The 19,456-nt window shown below is 40.9% G+C and overlaps 1 protein-coding gene across 1 annotated transcript; it reads right to left on the bottom strand.

Moving 5' to 3' along the window:
• Positions 1 to 652: 652 nt before the first annotated feature.
• Positions 653 to 15,624, bottom strand: cnnm1 (cyclin and CBS domain divalent metal cation transport mediator 1). The gene is made up of 10 exons (XM_079362815.1): positions 14,040 to 15,624; positions 9,089 to 9,232; positions 7,478 to 7,618; positions 7,140 to 7,309; positions 6,920 to 7,019; positions 5,926 to 6,071; positions 5,251 to 5,488; positions 4,217 to 4,321; positions 3,900 to 4,001; positions 653 to 2,702 (listed from the first exon to the last, which is right to left on the bottom strand). Exons 1-10 carry the CDS (start codon positions 15,508 to 15,510, stop codon positions 2,611 to 2,613), a joined length of 2,709 nt encoding a protein of 902 aa, XP_079218941.1. The 5' UTR covers positions 15,511 to 15,624; the 3' UTR covers positions 653 to 2,610.
• Between the last annotated feature and the right edge of the window lie 3,832 nt (positions 15,625 to 19,456).

Genomic DNA, 19,456 nt, shown 5'->3' on the forward strand with positions numbered 1-19,456 from the left:
TTTAATCATCTCTTTTAGGATCTGTCTCTTTATATCTTTGGGTACCTTTTGTAATCCTCTGAATATTAATCTACAAAATGCAACTTTGCCTTTTTATCCACAACACTTCATATAATAATCTCTACAAATATTTATAAACCAGTGTTAACCAACTGTAAAAATTGAGAGTGTCTGTGATTTGCACAAATTCTGGTGCTGGCACTCATTTGTCAGATCAAAAGACTTCCTGCTGCATGTTCTGTGTCCATAGAGAGGTCAATGTGAGGAGCAGAATCCTTTTGTAGCTCCCAAAGCTTTAGCAAGCAGAATGAATCAATATCACCGAGTGTCCCCACACGCCACCTGTGTGTGTGTGTGTGTGTGTGTGTGTGTGTGTGTGTGTGTGTGTGCATGTATTTGAAGAGAGGCGGTGTCTTTACGTCAGTGTGCGTCATATTGCTTTCCTCTTCCCTATCTCTTCTTTCCGACATCTGTCAACATCTCCCAGTGCAGATCTGCTAAATCCAACCAGAGCCGGACTAACATTTTAAAACAACAGATTATTTATTGCTTCTGTATAAGTTTTCTTGGAGAATGGCTTTAACTCCTTCTTCAGTGAGCAGCGTCTATAGCATCCTCTTCTTTTTTTTTTTTTTTTTTTTTTTTTTAAAGATTCAGTTGCCTTCAGTTTTCTGTGCCTTAATACACACAGTTTAAAACATGAAGACTGTCTTCAAATAGAGCCCCAGCTCTGCTCTTTTGTGTGTTTTTTCTTTTTTATTGTATTTTTTAATTTGTTTCTTAGCTTCAGATATTAAGATTTTGGGGTATTGTCTCTGTAAGGTTAATTTTAAATGGTTTCAGATGCTACACATTGCATCTCTGCAGACTGGTATCATCCTATTCATGCGTTGTTTGCGTAAGCATGCATATGGAGAAACAGGGCTTTCTACAGGGGACAATACTACACTGATAGCAGCATAAAAGAACATGCAAGTAGCAACTACTTTTCCTGGAGAATACTTGTATCCTTTTCAAACCCATGTCCCCCTATAACCCCGAGCTTATTTAGGTGTGTGCAGCTTTAGTGACTAAACCTGTGAGAGATGAACTGTACATAGAAAAGGCTTAAATGTTCACTGGTCGTATGATGTTGGTATGCTGATTGTTTTCTAAAAGGTAAAAAAGTATATTATTATAGCTACAGTAAGGGAGAAATGTTTTCATGGAAAAACAGGGAGGATTCTGTCCCTATGCTTGTATGTGGTGATAAATTCAAACCATTAACATTATAGGATGACTTGTATTGCTTCTTCATATTACCGGTACTTTAGTTAACTCTATCGCTTCCATATAAAACCAGGTAAGAAATTGTCATTCACTCTAGCATAGGTGTTTGTAAAATTGTGCACTCCTCTCTCAACTTGTAGAGGTTCGTTTTCACATTACTTAGTGAATCAAGCTGAGAATGTATGTTATGGCTTTTCATGATTGTGTGTGTTTAAATCCGATGTATAAACTGTGCTCCTCTCTAGTGGCTTTTAGCCTCGGCTCGGGATGCACCGATGTTTCAGCTGTGTCTCCGTATCAGCCGTTACTTCACCCTGTTGAAAGATATCAGCCTATTGGAAGAGAATTTTGTATATTAACTCCAGGATAGATGTGCATCTGTAATCTTGTTTCAAATTAAGTCTGCTGTGAAAAGATTTTAGACAGTTATGAAACACACTGACATTAATACTTATGTCGGTATGTGAACTCTTGAAGCAAACAAGATTTAATTCTGCTTCAAGATTGATTTTTGCTGCATTAAAGCACAGGAATGAATTATGTGTTAAATGACATTACATGCATGAAGATTCCTCACATGAGCATTTTGGGGGATTAGTTGGGTTGTGTAATCTCGGTACCTTGGTATTTGAATCAGCTATCAGCTACAAGGTTGTTTGTAACGTTAGAATCAGCATTTTCTATTTATCTTTGATGTATTAATATGATGTATTTTTCTAGTATCAAATGTTCTCAATCGGTGCACCCCTTGTGTTTGCTGATGGTTTGTGTGTTGACTTGTGTTTGGCAGTAAGTGGCACCCTTGTGGCAACATGAAGACAGTTCCCTGTGCAAAACACATTTTCATTGTGTGGGATCTGCCTTGTTTTAAAAAATAAATAATAAATACTTTTTTCATAGTTGAATCCAAGTAAAAGGTAAAAATGGCTCAGACATGATCAGATGAAGAACAAGCTGTGCTGCGTTAACACGTTATGGCTAAAATGACATGCTTGAATGTTAGCAATATGGCTAAAGGCTACCATAAAATGCTAGCGCATGCTAATACAAAACATGTGAGGTCCACACACTCCAGTGTAAGGCTGGATAAATCCAAAACTACGTTGTCTAGATTTGTCCAATCAAGTTTTTAGAAGATCTGTCCCTCTTGTAGCATCACTTTAAGGGTGTGAAGTCAGGCAGAGGTGGGACAAAGTGTACAGTAGGTATGATGGCTCAGTCTCCTGTGAGAGATGTGGCAGATCATGGAGAGAGGCTTGATTGTTGTTGAGTTGCGAAAACCTGTGAATGATAAAGAGGAGGAAGGTGTGTGCTTCATCGCTCTTCCTCAGTCTCACTGTGCTAGCTTGCGGCTGGTAATTGCTCTGAACTTTCCTCGGAACGTTCTGCCAAACTTCTTTCCTCATCTCGAGACTTTTTCCGCCTCTTGTTACCTGTAAAGAGAGGATTATGATTTAAGATGATTTCAAACATTTCACTACTGGTTAAAAGATCTCTCTATAGCATTTTCATATTGTCCATTTTATTAGTATCCAAATCAACGTGGACATAACCTTTTGTCTCGAAGGTAAAGCCAATGAGGAGGGGCTTCAAACCTGTATACTGTTTGATGGCCAACAGGGGGAGACTAGTGGTTTAAAAAAAGAGGTTTAACTGTATGACCCCCTGTGATATTATTTAATGTATTACCTATAACCTTTAATGAATGAGGGATCCAAGAACCAAAGAGTGACATCACAGAGGCTCTTCTTCCTCTTAAGTCGTTACTGATTACAAAATACTGAACTGTAGTCCTGAAAGTAAGAATTTGCGACTTTTTCATCCAGCAGATGTCGCCCTTGAGAACCAGAATGAAACCAAAACAAACTGCTGTTTGGTGACACCTCCACCTCACTGAATCCTCCGCTCTCTACAGCGACACACCTCCAACCCCTCTACTCTGCATGGCATTTGCGCTAATGAGTTATAGCCATAATTAAGTATGAAGTGCAAGTGGTGGACAAATTGCACTTATCTTGAGCAGTGTCGTGTTAGCAAGCAAATGGTAGCACTCTTAAGCTTGCTTGTATCTTCACATTGCATGTAAATTTACACAGAATGACCATGACTTATGTGGCATTCAAATAATCAGTAAGCACAGTCTGTTATTGTTCTCTGTATAGTCCCTCACTCAATCAGCTTTTATACACAAGGGGATAATCTGGCTGGCCGACCTGTCCGTTTACACGAGATTTAAATATCAGAGACAGCGGGCCTTGTGCGTCACACATGACTCATGACAGTCATGATAGAGATATTTACAGAGGATATACTTGATTTGTTCTATATTTACCTGTATGTGTAAGATCTTGCACATTCTGCCTCTATCAAAAATAACAGCTGAGGCACTTAGCAGCACAGCTTCCTCCACTAATTAATACGTCAAACTAACTGAGTCATCGTGTATCACTGACCTATTTGACAACTTTATCTGGAGAATCTGCTCTCCAGGATGAAGGTTGTATGACACATAACCTGTTGCTAAGATACACTCTCCACTATTCTTATAAATGTCTGACAGAAAACTTGGAGTGCATCTGAAGGTATGTGTGGGCATGCTGTCACATGGGTGTTGGTGACAAATGTCTTACTCAGTTTACGCAGCAGCTTCTTTCCAATGTTCTCCTCAGAGCTGGACAGAGAGCGGGAGCTGATGAACGGGGAGGTGGACGGCAGAGACTCTATAGGCACATCTGAAAGATACAGAGGGGATGATGTTCCTTGAGTGTTCACTGGAGGCCAGCTCCAAATTCCCCTGAACTCCCCTAAGCCCTGTTTTCACCAAGCGGTTCAGTTTGGTTCGTCAAATTAAAGAAGAAAGGGGAACCTTTACATAGGCTTAACTTGAGGTCTTCTTTGAGTTTTAACTGAGGTGATATTCCACAATGGGGGGGGGGGCTTTTCTCACCATTCTCTCCATAAATTTCCGGTCGGTCCTCGTGGATGTAGGGAATCTCATCCATGCGGAGGAACACAGTATCGTTGGGACTCCTCTGCCCATCAGATTTACTGCCTGTGGAGAGAGAAAGACCAGTCAGCTGCTGCACCAGTCACAAAGAAACAGCTGCTTTGTAGCTCTGCCGACAGAGGGAGATAGAGAACGTATTAATTATCAGTCAGAGCTGTATTAGGACCCAGTAAGAAGCTGAATGTCACAGATGTCACATAAAAATAAAGATAAGCTTTAACCACTGGATGGGACTTAATTGGTTAAATCTCATCTTCTATTGACAACCAACAGAACCATCTGTTCATAGATTTTTATTAATGACACGAACAGAAACACACAAACTCTGTGGTGTGTTACACACAGTAAGACAGATGGTACGCGAGAAATCCTTTAAGCCTTGAAACCAGTACAGATTGGTTTACACAGCATTTCCACCAGTTTTATGCATGAGTCATTCTAAGTTCAGGACTTATGGGATTCATTTTATTGATTAAAAATAGTTAATTTCGTGGTACATACCGGTACGATTATTTTTCTGACTTGCAGATCATAATTTTGGGTCCAGATTTTCCCTAACCAGCAGACTATCAAATAGTCCCATTATCATGCAATGCTCCTCTAAAACTGTTTTTGTCCCTGAATCCACAAAGCGCTCGGATCATAGTGTTAGATCCTTTGAACCTTCTTTTTCTTCAAAAGAAATCTCTACCATTGAAATTGAAATTAGGCCTCATGCAGCAAGCTCAACATCATTTACATTTCAGGGATTTGTGTGTTTTCCTCATATGTCAGATAAAAATATGCTGCAAAAGCAAAATTGTTAGAAATAAAGGAGAAATATTTAACCTGGACACCTCGTGTTAAAATGGGTATTGCAGTCCACACGTTTCCTTCATTTGTGATGATATTATGTTGTGATTTAATTCAGTTGATCTCCTATACGTTGCTCCTGTTAATGCAACATTGTGTTACAAGTGATGGAAAGTACTTACGAACGATTCTGTTTCTCTCATTGAGCTGGGACATGTTGCGAAGGCCACCATGGGGATGCAGATGTGCAAGGCGTGCCAGCCCCAGTCGAGTGTGTGTATGCGTGAGGGGGAGGGCGATGCTGTGGGAGCGGGCTTCTGGGATCGGAGGCCTTCCTTTTAGATCCAGTGGGTCTGGAGTCTGTGGGTAGCTGTCCATCCTGGTGGCTGTGAGGGCATTCTGGTAGTGGTTTCTAGTTATCTACAAAAAATCAAATACTATCATTTCTGGGTATGTATTTGACACAGGGTTACTGTATTTTAGAAAGAGGCAGTGTGTGAGGACACATCAATCACTTAAAGCTAAAATATTCATGGTTGAAATGGAGCACAATTATCCCCAGTGATTAAAGGAAAGAGGGTGCATAGAGGGAGAGAGAGCAGGATGTCTGTTCTTAGTCAGAATCAGGGATTAGGACATATCAAAGGCACACGCTGCACTAGAGGAAGAGTCTGCATTTTCGGGGAAATTTTGGAGATTAAACGGAGGGGTTTAAGTGTAATTGCTGGCTTACTTGTGCTCCATTTTTTTACAGTGAGTGTGCAGGAAGTTATACATTTAGTTGACCTCATAATAACCATGGTTGTTTTTTTTTTAAATGTTTCTGTGATGTGTTTGCAGCCATTTCTGTTACAAACCTTGATAATCTGCAGGTCTGTGAGCTGGCGCACAGAGTAGTCGGGTAAGTAAGCCCCTCCTCCTGCAGTGAGCTGACCCACACTGCCTCCACTCAGTAAGGAATCTGATTGGTTTAGACAACTGCCCCGGGAACTATATCTCTGACCTGAACAGAAGAGAAGAAAACACACTTTTGGGTTTCATATTTACAACATATTTCATCAAAACCTGATACCAGATGGTACGAAAATTATCTTTGAATATTTTGTGAATCTATGTTGCTTTTGACTACAGCCTCTTAACTGCACATTGATGCAACCTAATGTGTACTCACTAGACTATATATACTTTTAAAGATTGGTCAACATTTTCACATTTATTATATAGGTTTTAAGAGATCAGGGGAAAAGGTACAATTTTAAAGCTACAACTGCACGTGTGCATTTTGTAATGCAGCCCCTTTTCCTTTCATCCTGCAAAAGGCTGCCCTACTACGCTGAGTGGAAAGAGTTGCTGTTCTTGTCAAGTCCAATTGGAGAGCAATGACTCAAAAGGAGAGCAAATACAAGAAAGTCAGTAAAAAGCAGCACTTTTGAAATGCAATACTGGATTCTGTAATGTCCAAAGAAGAGATTTTCTAATGTTTAATGAGGTCTTCAAAACTTCTTTAAGCACATCCTGAATGTCACACATGTAAAACATGCACAAAGCCTCCATAAGAAATAGGGAGAGAGAAAGCTTGAGAGGGACAAGGCGTTCTGCTTGCACTGCAGTCTTAGCTGGCTTTCATATAATCCTGCGCAGGTCATGTCCTTCCACTGGGAAATTCTCTGAAATCACTTCTTTTAATTACTTACTTCCCACGGCTGCTGCATGCTGACGACATACATTCGCTTAGTGGGATTCAGACCAGCATAGCATTCAGCATTCTCCTGAACTCTTCCTTTTGCCAACATCCCCATCATCACCTTTATTCCACTTCTATACTATGTCTTCATGTGAGCAGTTACTTACCAACAGGCAGGGCTGGGATGAGTGCTGGCATGCCATAGTAGGAAAATGCTCCATTCTCAAAGCGCAGAGCCTCCTTTCCTATCTCAACCTCCACCCGTCCCTGCAACAACATTGACAGGCATTATAAAATCTCTGTGTGAAAAACGCACTGAATTGATGAGTCATCTAATGGAGAAACGTTGCAAAAGCCAGTCTTTAGCAGCAGCAGTTTAAGATTTACCTGAAGGATGAGGACAAAGTATTCGACAGGTTTGTTTCTCTGGAAGAGGTAGTGTTGAGGAGCGTGTTTGTTCTTCGGATTGAATTTGAGTTCTTGCACAACGCTAGGATGTTTGATGAGACGCAGCAGAATCTTCTCTGACAGGTGACAAGGTCTGAAAGGTTCCACCTCTATGAGTTGGATGCATAAAGAAACAGCGTCATACAAAAAAAGCCGATTGAGTAAAATGATTTTTTCCCCCTCCAACATCTCCTTGTACTAGCTTTACACTACAATCCACATTGTACCCTCCACGTAGAGAACATGCACAAAATGCATAAACACACATGCAGTGTTACCTGTAGCCAAGAAGCGGTGTGTTGCCAGCAACAACTGGGGCGAGATCTTCACCTTCAACTCATTTTCTGCAAGTTTGAAGATGGAGAAATCCTGCTGCTTCCTCTCATGGTGTGATACCCGCCTCTTGGTCCGATTATCAGCTGTAACCACAAACCGATTAACCATCAGTAAAATGCACAGTATGCAATTCGACAAAAAAACCGAAAACTTAATCAGCAGGAAAAGATTAAGAAAAATCCATGGACCAAAGGCTGAAAGCACATTTTGATCAATCAGACATTATCACAAATAACATTGAATGAAAAATGTTAAAAATGCATTACATTAAAAATAAGTAGATAATTATCAAATCAATTATCCGTATATACAGCATGTGTGATAGTTCTGTATGTATAATAAATTTGCCATGCGTTTATGTTGCGGTGTGTTATGTGTGTCACATTGTGCAGCTGAATGTCATGAATGTCCCTCTCTTTTAACAGCTGTCGCGTTCAGGATGAGCAAATTTAGTTTTATTTAAATAGTCCACCCTTGTGTTAAAACATGAGTGCTGTTTAGGAGTGGACAGTGCAATGTTTCACCTTTGAGATGCTCTGATAAAAGTCGAAGGAGGGAGAGGTGTTCACTTTACCCTACGAGATGCTACATGAGTAAATTATTCACGTTGGCACTACAAGGAGTCAACTATTTTGAGGTGCTGCTGACCTCATTAGCTGATGCAACTTAACATCCTGCAGCTTATAAACCATAAAGATGAATCCCCTTACAGGATTTCTCTTAATCATTTTCTGCTCAAGATTATCGTGTACATTTATCAAACATCTGACTGATGAATTGACTTCGATGCAAAGAGAATTTAATGAATGATATTTCATTAAATACATCATTGCTGCAGCGTCAGAAACAGCTGGTGCTGCAACTGCCTGGAGAGCACGTCTGGGGAGATTAGCTCCCTTTGTGCTATATACACAAACTCACATAATTATGCACACAGACACTGGAAAAAAACAGGACTTCATAAACACAAGTGCGCACCCCTGACAGAGAAAGCTCCACACACTGCATGTAATTAAAATTTTAACAAACTTCAAAATTGGTTGCTTGTGTCCTCTGGGAGCAGGAGTTTTTAGAAACGCATATAATAAAAAAGTTGTTTACCCTCATTGTGGCATGCAAATAGAAGAAAGATTAGATATGAAGTGGCATGAGTTTGGCATTTGAGTTCCTCTCTGTGGAGAGACTTTCCAGCCAATTAAAGATGAGCGGATTATAGTGATTATCTGTGAGACCAGGCCATTTATTCACATTATTTAATTATGCATTAGCGAGGTGCTGGGGAAAACACAGGAGGGAAGGTGGGATCAATAGTGTAATGGAAAAAAAGGAGAGGAGGCGGTAAAGCAAAGGAAGTCACAATGTACTACTCCAGTTAGCAGCTCGATGTGCATTTTTTCAGTGATGTTGTAGACAGAAAAGATGTAAAAACTGCCAGCTGCTGTGGCAAACAGAAAACCTATTCAGTGTGGGAGGTGGAAATATGATACAATGGATTCACAGCGAATGCAACAACTCAGAGCTTTATAATTAGTATGTTTATGAATCATACGCACTGTACAGGTCTGTCTCGTCCACGATCTCAGACTTGATGATCTCCTCTATGACGTCCTCAAGTGTGACGATGCCCATCACCTCATAGAAAGGATCTCCCTCCCCCTCGCTGTTCACCCTCTGCACCACTGCCAGGTGGGACTTACCTGCAGAGAAGAAAACAAAGGGGGGTTAAAGAAAACGTTTCACGCTAAAAATGTTAAAAACGCACTCAGCGGTCATTTGGACCTCAAACAGAGGTTTTACTCGAGGTGTAGACATCTTTTCTGGATCACTTCCAAAACCTCTAGTCCGTTTAAAGTAGCCCTCTCTCTCTTTGATTGTACACCGTTTCCCTTTTATACATTTTTAGTCATGCAATTCCCATTTTTTGCACATTTTCTTTTATTTGCCCCACTGTTTTTATACTCCTCTCCTCAATATGTGTACCCTGACTTCCAGCACTTGCTTGTTTTTAACTCCCGGATTGGTGTACTAAAGTGAAATGACAATCTGGCAGGTATATGGGGACTGAAAGAGGATGAGGGACTTGGATATTGTTTCTTTTATATCTTATGCCAACTTTGTACATCATTTGAAATTGTCTAGAAAGGTAATAAAAAATCGTTACAGTAAAAAAGAAAAATGCTGATGCAATGGTTGGAGCGTTAACGTCAGTGGATAAAAATAACACGAGTGAACATACTCCAACGAGGCTGTGCAGTGAAGATGAAAACCAGCAATAAAACACAAAAGGAGCCGAGAGACTGTAACGCGGGAGAGATTTGTCTAAGAGCCTGAACATGAAATCTTTGCAATGTCAGAACGACTTTGTGCTTGTGTGTGTGTATATATGTGTGTTTGGGACAGTAGGCATTTTGGGATTAGTCTGGAGACACTTTGACAGTTTGGGAAGACTTGGCCCCTTACGTAAACACAGAGATTATGCAATTAGTCTGGGGATGCCTACATCTGCTGACGAAACTGCCCATGCTGCTGCCAACTCCTGTGAACAAACACAAACACTCACACACACTTTTTTACACATGCATGAGCAGACCCAGCGGTCCCACTCAGTACGTGTTTGGCTGAACACGACATGCCTGCCAGATACAATGACACAGATCGCCAACAGCAATTCTGCAGTGATTTCATAAAGCCAATGTGACAGGATTTCAAAGCGAGATCACAAGGAGAAACAGATGAAGAATTAACATAACTAAAACACTGTCCATAAGGGGTTAGCCTGTAACAGACATTCAATATGATAAATAGTGCCTCATCATCATTGCAGTCAGAGCCATGATCCTTTTGAGCGTCACAGCATAAGTCAATTTCGTGACCAAATAAGTTATCTAACCGAGTTCATGATGTCACTAGAACACAACGTTCAACCAGAAACATGTAAACAGTCTCCAACCCTGGTTCCAACTAAATCTGTGGCTCCTATGAGATGGGCCGATTTAGGCGATCACTGCAGGGGATCAAACGGATCAAATGTTTTAATCCACAGCAACAAGAAACAGGCGGCCATCTTTAAACATGAGAATGAGGTTGCACTCAGAGCTCAGGTCAGCTTGTCCAAAGTGCTCAGGTGAATCAGACATAGATATGCCCTCCGCCGCTAATGTGCCCAGGCAGCACTGCATTACATCATTCATATGTTACATAATACTCTTGCAGAATGGCACGCACACACAGACTGGCACACTTAGCAGACTCGCACACTAGCAGACACACACGTGCCCAGGGCAAAACTGGGTCTACCACGGATGTCCCCTTTTGCAAATGCTTCTGCTCCGCCTGGCTCCTCAAGTCTTTGTTTCAACACACATGCATCGTGTGTTTGCATGTTATTGTGCCTTTAGATAGTAACAGAAGAATAGAAGGCATTATTGATATCTCTGCGGCCATTTATTTTATGTGTCTAGACTAGGAGGAAAACATTGATTTATGTTAAAATCAAGATTTTAACTTTCAGATTTTAAATAGATTCATACAATTATTATTATTTTTTTTTTTGGCTAATCACTTACTTTCTGCTAAGTGCTAAATCTAGCTCTTTCACTCAGTAGAATGCCAAATGGAGCAGCAAGAAATTCAGCCAGTCTCACATGACTAGAAGTAGTGCTAATTCAAAAAATAGACTTCTAAATCGTGTATCATTTTGCATCGAAAATAGATTCTGAATCGAATTGAATTGTGAGACACCCAAAGATTCCCAGCCCTGTTCACTGTATTGTAAGACTTAGAGATGTGACAGTACCATTTCCTTCTTGATACTAATCCCAAGATGTAAGAGGAGTCCAATAAATAAGATGATTCATAGATGAAAAAAACACTGACGCAGCTTTGATTAACTACCACTCATCTAGCCCATGAATGTTTTAGGAGAGCACAACAACAATTTACACAATACTAGTTGAGTTTCGCTGGTATCAGTATTAAAAACTCGTTAAACTAAAGAACACACAATGCATTCACGCAAGACGTTTAGAAAACCCCTTATTATGTATTCAGTGTATTCTTTACTGAAAGGATGTTCACTGTGGAAGGTTACTCAATATATTACATCACAATACTTTATCTGAGTCAAATGTTTTTATACATGAAGCTTTATAAATAAGCATCCATGAGTATGATTCATTGATGACACTGTCCTGTGGTGAACAAAGGAATTTAAATGAACTCAAATTTGACCATCTTCAAACTTAAAATACATATTGATAAGCTTATGTTGAGATAATACAAAACTAACAAAGACCCTTCTCTGTGCATTTTGTACTTCACGTATATTGTGCAATGTTCTGATAGCTCTGGTTCTTTCACTTCAGAAAGATTTACAGTGCATGATTGTAAAGTTGTAATGAGGTATTTCTGTAGTGTGATTTTGCCACCTTCGCTTGAGATAATTACCTCATGACTACTTTCACCAGTGATTGAATACATCATCCCAGTTAATAGGATTTCCAGCAGGCTTTGGCGTACTCATTAACCTTCACAACATCCGAGATGTTCCCATAGTCTGACATTAAGGAAGAGGAGGACACTCACATCCATACTGTGGAGAGTTTAATGCTTTACACCTACAGACTTTTGATCCTCCAACTGAACCAACCTCACTTTCATCATGCTTAGAGATGAGGCGCTCTCAGCACAACACAATACCAGACCCTCCAGACCTATTTAAATGCATTTCTGGCCCAATTTTCGTGCAACACCATCTTGCTATGACCTGTACCTCATTCTTTTGTGCCATTAAAACATGAGGCATAAACTATAGCTTACATTTCCTACATAACTTGTGACATTTCAATCCACCCCTTAAAATAGACATCACCCTAGCCCTTCACCCTGCTCAGTGAGAAACCTTCCCAGCTCCCAGTCAGGCTTCCTGAGTCTTTAATCCATGACAGCAAAGACGGAAGGAGGCTGAAGAAGAGGGGAAAGGTTGGATCTGAATTTTTTATGACTGCTCTGCAGGAATGCTTGGAGACGACCTGCAGAGTGGGAGCAGCTTCAAAGTCACAGCAGGACTCACAATTATAGGGTGGGTACAAACAAGCCTGGGTTCACCTTGTCACCTGACCTCATCTAGAAATAACACACAATATAGAAACCCACACAGGGTTGACCCTTTAACCTGTAAGTGGCAATCTGATTTATCATCCTCCCAAAGTCATTGCAGGGTCTCCTTCCATGTTCTGATTGGACAACAGCTTCTACATATATTGGGCTTGTCTTTGTCAATGAAACAGATTTACATCTAAATCCCCACAACATAAGCCAATGCCAATGAAATCCTGAAATTGCAGGCACTCCAGTAGCCTCTCATATGTCTCGATTAAAGCCTGTGACACATTCAGGGGAGCAGTTTGAGCTTCTTTGTACAGAGCAGCGATTTAGAAACATATTCAATGTGATCATCAGCACTGAATGAGTTCCCTGCGGAGAGGCAACACATTTCTGCTCGGGAGTGAAGGGATGCTATCAGTGTTTTTTGTGCTGGAAGACTGCGAATGCACCGATCAGCAGAGACACTTATCAGACAAAAGATGTGTGAATCAGATTGAGTCAATATTATCTGCCTCTGCTGCCATACCGGTGCAGGAAAATACCTCCACTCTTGCTTAGCGACCTTTTAGATTCTGCAGGATAAGACATTTTAAAATGGCTGTCACATCAAACTTTATAACTCAGCGATATATAAAGGCAAACTTATTGATAGAAAAACCATGCAGTAAATAGAAGAAAGATATATTCACTCTGTTGATATTTATGGTTAAAGGAATAATTAGGTTGCCAAATCTAAGAGTCTGATGATGTTGTTTCTGTTGGCATTGTTATTGAAATAAATGAGCATGCTATCAGTGCACGTGAGCTCTAATACTGAATGAACTGAATCAGCAAAGAAGCTTAAGATGTATGAGTCAGACACAAGATATTCACCTTTTCTGCTGCCAATCAAGTGAAGGAAAATGGCTAGATTCCTGTTTTGATGCACTCAGCATGAAATTAAAGCGCACGGAAATCACAGATAGCCATGGTATGATAAAGAAGGAAAAACAGAAGGAATCGGGGGCAGATGAAGTTCAAGGCGATATTGTCATGGAAAAACACTCTCCAAACATAACTTGTTAAGATAGCCCCATGCATTTCGGCCCTCAGTAGCCTCTAACCTCTGTCTGAACCACGCTCACTGTTTGACACTGGCTCACATTTCACATATGGAGCTCACTACTCTGAGGATCAAAGGCTTTCCCTGGCAGGCCCACTTTGAGCCAATGGACTGCTGTGTACATTGGGTTCTGCTCTGAAACTTAGTTTATTAAGTGAGCTGTTACATCAAAGCAAATTTATCTCGGAGGTGGCAGGAGGGAGCCTTGAGACTGTTCCAAAAACACACACACATAAGGAGCCTCACACACTCGGCACACACTCATTACTCCTAAGTTGAAGTCTGATAGGATTTACCTCTCTTAAACTCCTCCAGCATCACATCCAGCTTGGTGTCATTAAACACGCAGTGCATTGGATGCTTGTAAAACTGAGTGATTGTTTTCAGAGGAGTGCAGTCGTCAGGATCCACGAAGGCCAAGTCTTTCACAAACAGGATGTCCACGATGTTGGACCTGTCGTTCTCGTAGACCGGGATCCGTGTGAACCCGCTCTGCATCACGTCTGACATGGTGCAGAAGTCCAGCACTGCGTCCGATGAGAGCATGTAGCAGTCTGACAGTGGGGTCAGCACGTCCTCAACGGTTTTGGTCCTCAGCTCCAGCGCCCCTTGGATGATGTTTAACTCTTCTTTGACCAGGTCGTGGTACGGGTCTGTGACGCGCAGCATGGCCACCAACTTCTCCCTGGTGTAGAAGCTGCTGATCTCCTGGTGCAACATGATATCCAGGATCTTTGAGACGGGGTACGCGATGGGGAAAAAGACCAGCATCAGGAGGCGGGTGGCGCAGAGCGTCTTGGAAGCAATGGCGAGGCTGTGCCTGGACGCCACGGAGTGAGGTAAAATCTCTCCAATAAAGAATATCCCAAAAGTGCATGAGGCAGTTGAGAGTGCAGTCATTCCTAAAATCTGGCACATCCAAACCACAAAGCATGTGTTTGTAAGCACGTTGCCCAGCACCACAGTGCAGAGGATGTAGTTTCCATGTTTACGCACAGACTCTATTTTCCGTGCGTATTTCTGCTCCTTCTCTGTGCCGCTGTTCTGCAGCACCCGCAGCTCCACGGGGTCCAGAGCCAGCATGCTGATGTTAAGCCCGCTGCAAAGCGCAGACAGCGCCAACAGCAGCACGGAGACCCCCGTCTGGAGCCAAACATCCGCCTCTGGAGGTCTCTCCACCACCGCCAACCAAAAGTCTTTGGTGCTGAAATGCTCCCATTTTACTCCATCGAATGCGCACATGGAGTAGTATTTAATCGCCTCTCCTCTGCGCAAGTCCTTTGCGAGCAGCTCCACCAAAACAGAGTTCTGACTTGAGGTGGATCTAAAGGAGCCCAGAAGCTCGATGTCCGAACTCCGAGCATTTTCCTCTTCACACGGATTCCCTCTGGACCTGAGTCGCCTCTCCGAATCCCCGCTGTCATCGCCTGGTTCCTCAATAAACGCTATCCACGGAGCAGCCGGAGCAGCATCGGGTCTGCCGCTGATGTTTGGGCTGTTGGGATGTTCCGCGGCAAGAGCTGCGGTGTAGTAAACCCTCAGCATGAAGCGGGTCCCCTCGGTCGCCCTAAGTATCCCACCTTGTACGGACAGCTCTCCTCTGTCAGTATCCTCCGGCCGGACGCCGAGTAGCGCTGCTGTGGGGTCCGGCAGAGATGAGAGGATGACAGTGAGGAGGAGGAGAGAGAGCCGGCGCGGATGCAGGATGCAGCAGAGAGCATCCGCAGCATCCGCAGCCATCATGCTGAATGAACTAGTGAAGGACATGGGAGAAGTGGGTCACGTGGTCTGCGGATAGGATGGATGGAGCAGCTGGGTGGCCATATCCATGAAGTAGAGGATGGGTATGTTACTGACAGAGCGAGAGGAGGGGGGCACCAGAGTCCTTAAATATACATGACAACTCGTGACGTAAGCCTGCTTTCTTTGCTCTCTGCCACTTTCTAAAAATAGAAAGCAGGAAATGCCTAATCATAAATGATTCATGCGATATGCACGGGATCAAACAACACTGTGGATCAGCCTTATTGTGCTTAATATTAAACGGCTTTCAACGAAAATCAAAGCAAAAATAAAAACAAAGATCATCACGAGCAAAGGTCGATCATACATCGCTCCAATTTAAGATTTTAAGACAATATTTAAAAAAAAATGGCAACTATGAAACTATGAAATCATTTGTGGGTTACTGTTTTGTATGTGTCCACTAGATGGCAGTATTATCACCTGTTTTAGTGCAGCCATTCTCAGAAGCACGACAAGCTGTTTACCAAGCTTCAAACTGAGAAATGCTGGAGAGCATGAAGGAATTGATTTCTTAGTCTTGTAAAATGTTATGCTTCTAAATCTTTACCAAAAAAGACCAACAGTTTCAAATCTCATAAAACATAATGAAAACTATTTTTTTAGCTCTTGCATCTTCAACTTAGCTGACCCATTAAACCTGTATTTCTCATCTGCTGTTTTAGTCAAAAAGAGCGACTTGTTGATAGAACTACAAAAGAGTGAAATATGATTGTAATATCCACGAGGTTCATGATAATAATAAAATGATATGAAATATGAATATATACATATTTATTTTCAATAAAAAAAACCCACAAAATTAATGACTATCGAATTATTAATATTACTTTTATTATATGCATTATTATTATATTTTTGATTATTTTTATTTGCATTATTACTATTATTTTGTGACCTCCTCATGCAGCTGACGATGCGCACCACGTGTCGGATTTACGAGGCAGGAAACTAAAGGTGAGAACAGAGTCCTGCCAGGTCTTAAACACTCAGTCTGCTCTCCATCAGACACACATCCAGGAACCCAACAATTCGGCTCAGAGGAGCAGCGGTGAAATAAGGATAAACCTGCTTCCACTTCCACCTGCACTTGTAGACATAAAAGTAAAAGAAGATCACGACTTTACCTTTGTGTCCTTCGATTTTAACATCTCAGAGAATTTGAAGCTTCACATAAACCGAGAGATTATTAGTGTTTGACAATCTGAAATCTGTGGGCTCCTATAGTTATTTCTGTCGATATATCAACTTTCAGAAGCCCAGTTATAACTGACAGCTGAAACAAAGACCGACAGAAAACACTTCAAACTTCACGAATGAAGTCAACAAAAAAAGTTTTAGGCGCTTTTGTCTGGGCTTATTTCCATCAGAAAGTTTTAATAACTTCTACATGTTCAGCCCACTGCAATCCTCTGTAGTAACTGTGAGATAATGTATCAGTAGGCCTACATATAATACACTTTTTAATTGTGCAAATTCTATAACACAGCGACTACAAATTGTGCATTAGTTTCTTTAACCACCGAAGCAAACTTTAGAGTTTAAAAATTCAAATCAACAAACACTGAACTTTATTAAGTAAATTTAAAGATCGATAGGATAATGTTCGAAAATATTATTACTCAAAGTTCAACGTTTCATTACTTATTCTAATAAATAACCGATGAAAATGTCTGCGTTTTTAACGAACTTTTCACATGAATATTTGTTAGCAAAGATCTTTTCATTGAAATGGTCATCATCTGAATCTAAAGTCCCGGGTCCAAAACAACGGATCTTATCGGTAGATTTTCCCATAGTCTTCCTCATGTGATTCATGATTAATATATTGTATTCCTCAGGGCGGCTGTTTTCATTTACTTTTAATCTGAGCCTCCTAAAAGAATTCCAAAACTTTCTTTTTAGCACTTATTGCATTTCTGTCTTTACATTGAAGATGTTATACTGCACACGGTTCACTGTTAAAATAGTAATTTAAAAAAATTGCACAAGAAAACAGTCGAGACAAACGTTCAGTTTATTTCTGAAATATTGCTCATTGTTTCGTTTGGGTAAAATTTATTTGGACTTTTCTCAGGTAACCGACGTACACCTCTCAGTGGCGCGCCATAGGATTTATAGAGTTAAATAGTTTCGAGCTAATTAAGGAGTTTGTAACTTTTGCACAATTACTAAAAGTTCAACACGCTTCTATTGAAAAGCCTGACTTTGCAGCCATATGTTAGATATGATGCCTATAATTGATTACATGGCGCATTAGGCTGTAAGTTTTCTGTATCTGCTTAAAGAAAGAACTAAAAACTATTAGTTTAAATACTGGTTTCTTGTCGTTTTAAGTGCATCTGGTCGTCAGGAGTAAGTACGTCTTATATAGCACTTGTAAAACAACTTGTTACAAGGTGCTTCACAAATGCAAGAAAGTAAAAACGGGAAAACGTACACAAAGGGGAAAAAAACATGTGCAATAAAGTAGGCACAAAGAAGTAATTGATTACATGAAGGATTGAGTTTTTAGATACTTCTTGAAAATGTCCAGAGATTCAGCAGATCTGAGGGTTTGTGGGAGTTGAGTCGGGGCTACAACAGGAGGAGCAGCTCTTTTACGTCAACTGTAAGAATGTGTTTTTCACAGATCCATTACTTAAAGACACCCTTCATGGATTCCTTTCATGAGCTTAATGGAAACGTTCGTGCGTAAAACTTGAAGCATTAACACCTCGGATAATTTTGCGGCTGAAAGTATTCGTGACTGTCTTCTTGGCCGGGAGAAAGCGATTAAATCTTTACAGTCTCTCTTCTCATCTGTGGCGCAGCAATGACCTTAATGGCAACCTCCCTCTGCAATGACCCCCTGAAGAGAGACAATGGCCCTCACTTTGTTTGGCATGTTGCATGTACATCAAGGCTCCAAACATCTGGAGACAAAATACCCATAAAGAGTTTATAGGTGAGTACCATGTGTCAGAACTTTAAATCTCAAATTGGTTTTGAATGTTTTTTATTTTTAAAAGGAGACCAAAGTGTTTATGTTGACATCTCCAACATGTCACCTGTGTTTAGAAATGTACAATCAATCAGTTGTTGTTCATAACAAACCGAAGGCTCTACAGTGCCCAGAAACATGTGGACAAGATTGTATCTTTTCTTGTTTTGAAGGACACCTTTTGTTCTCAAGCGCCGTGTGGGCTGGAGACTCTTGGAGGCCTTAAGACATGGATTTTGTCATTGAGCATTTGGTTTACAGTTTGCAGAAATGGTGCAATTCTGAAAATGGACACACGTGATTTTTTACGTCTGCACGTCTGTTATCTATTTGAGTTGTTACCTTTAAAAAGAATGTGTAAAGGAAAAGTCTGAGTATTTAAGAGTTTCAGATCAACTCCCTCCTCGGACAGGCCTTGCACACAACTTGGTGGCACAAACGCGTTTTGAGTTCCATCTACATTTTACGCTCAGTTTTTTAATTCAATTTGTTAACTCTCTCTCTCTCCCTCTCTCTCTCTCTCTCCCCCTCTCTCTCTCTCTCCCCCTCTCCCTCTCTCTCTCTCTCCATACAATGAAGACGTTTACTTTTATAAAAGGATTAGTCCATACCTCAGTAAAGATGGCTATAGCTCGTGTTTCTGGGTTCAGCATGCGCAGCTACTTACTGATCATTATTTTGGTTTGAATTAAAAGTTGGAATTCACCTACCCTTAAAATGGTATCACTTTGATTCTCTGTGTAATTTCAAACAAACTTTTAGAGGGAGCAAATTGTTATGCTAATTTAATCATAAATACAACTTTATTTGACCATCTTAAGACTCAGCAGCTGTTTGCCAAATGAGCTGAAAAACTATTTTTTAGCAGTTCGTTCTCATACCTCAGAGAACCTTGGAGGGGCGGTGCTGCCTCCTCTCCTCCTCCCA

This window comes from Symphodus melops (genome assembly GCF_947650265.1).
Source record: "Symphodus melops genome assembly, chromosome: 15".
Taxonomy (NCBI): domain Eukaryota; kingdom Metazoa; phylum Chordata; class Actinopteri; order Labriformes; family Labridae; genus Symphodus; species Symphodus melops.

What these genes read in the sequence shown, in the direction of transcription:
- cnnm1 (XM_079362815.1), bottom strand. Translation starts at nt 15,510, where the DNA reads ATGTCCTTCACTAGTTCATTCAGCATGATGGCTGCGGATGCTGCGGAT. An exon ending in GGACGAGACAGACCTGTACA is followed by an intron (nt 7,619 to 9,088) that starts GTGCGTATGATT and finishes TTGTGGTTACAG; the next exon opens with CTGATAATCGGACCAAGAGG. An exon ending in GAAGCTGCTGCGTAAACTGA is followed by an intron (nt 2,703 to 3,899) that starts GTAAGACATTTG and finishes CTCTCTTTACAG; the next exon opens with GTAACAAGAGGCGGAAAAAG.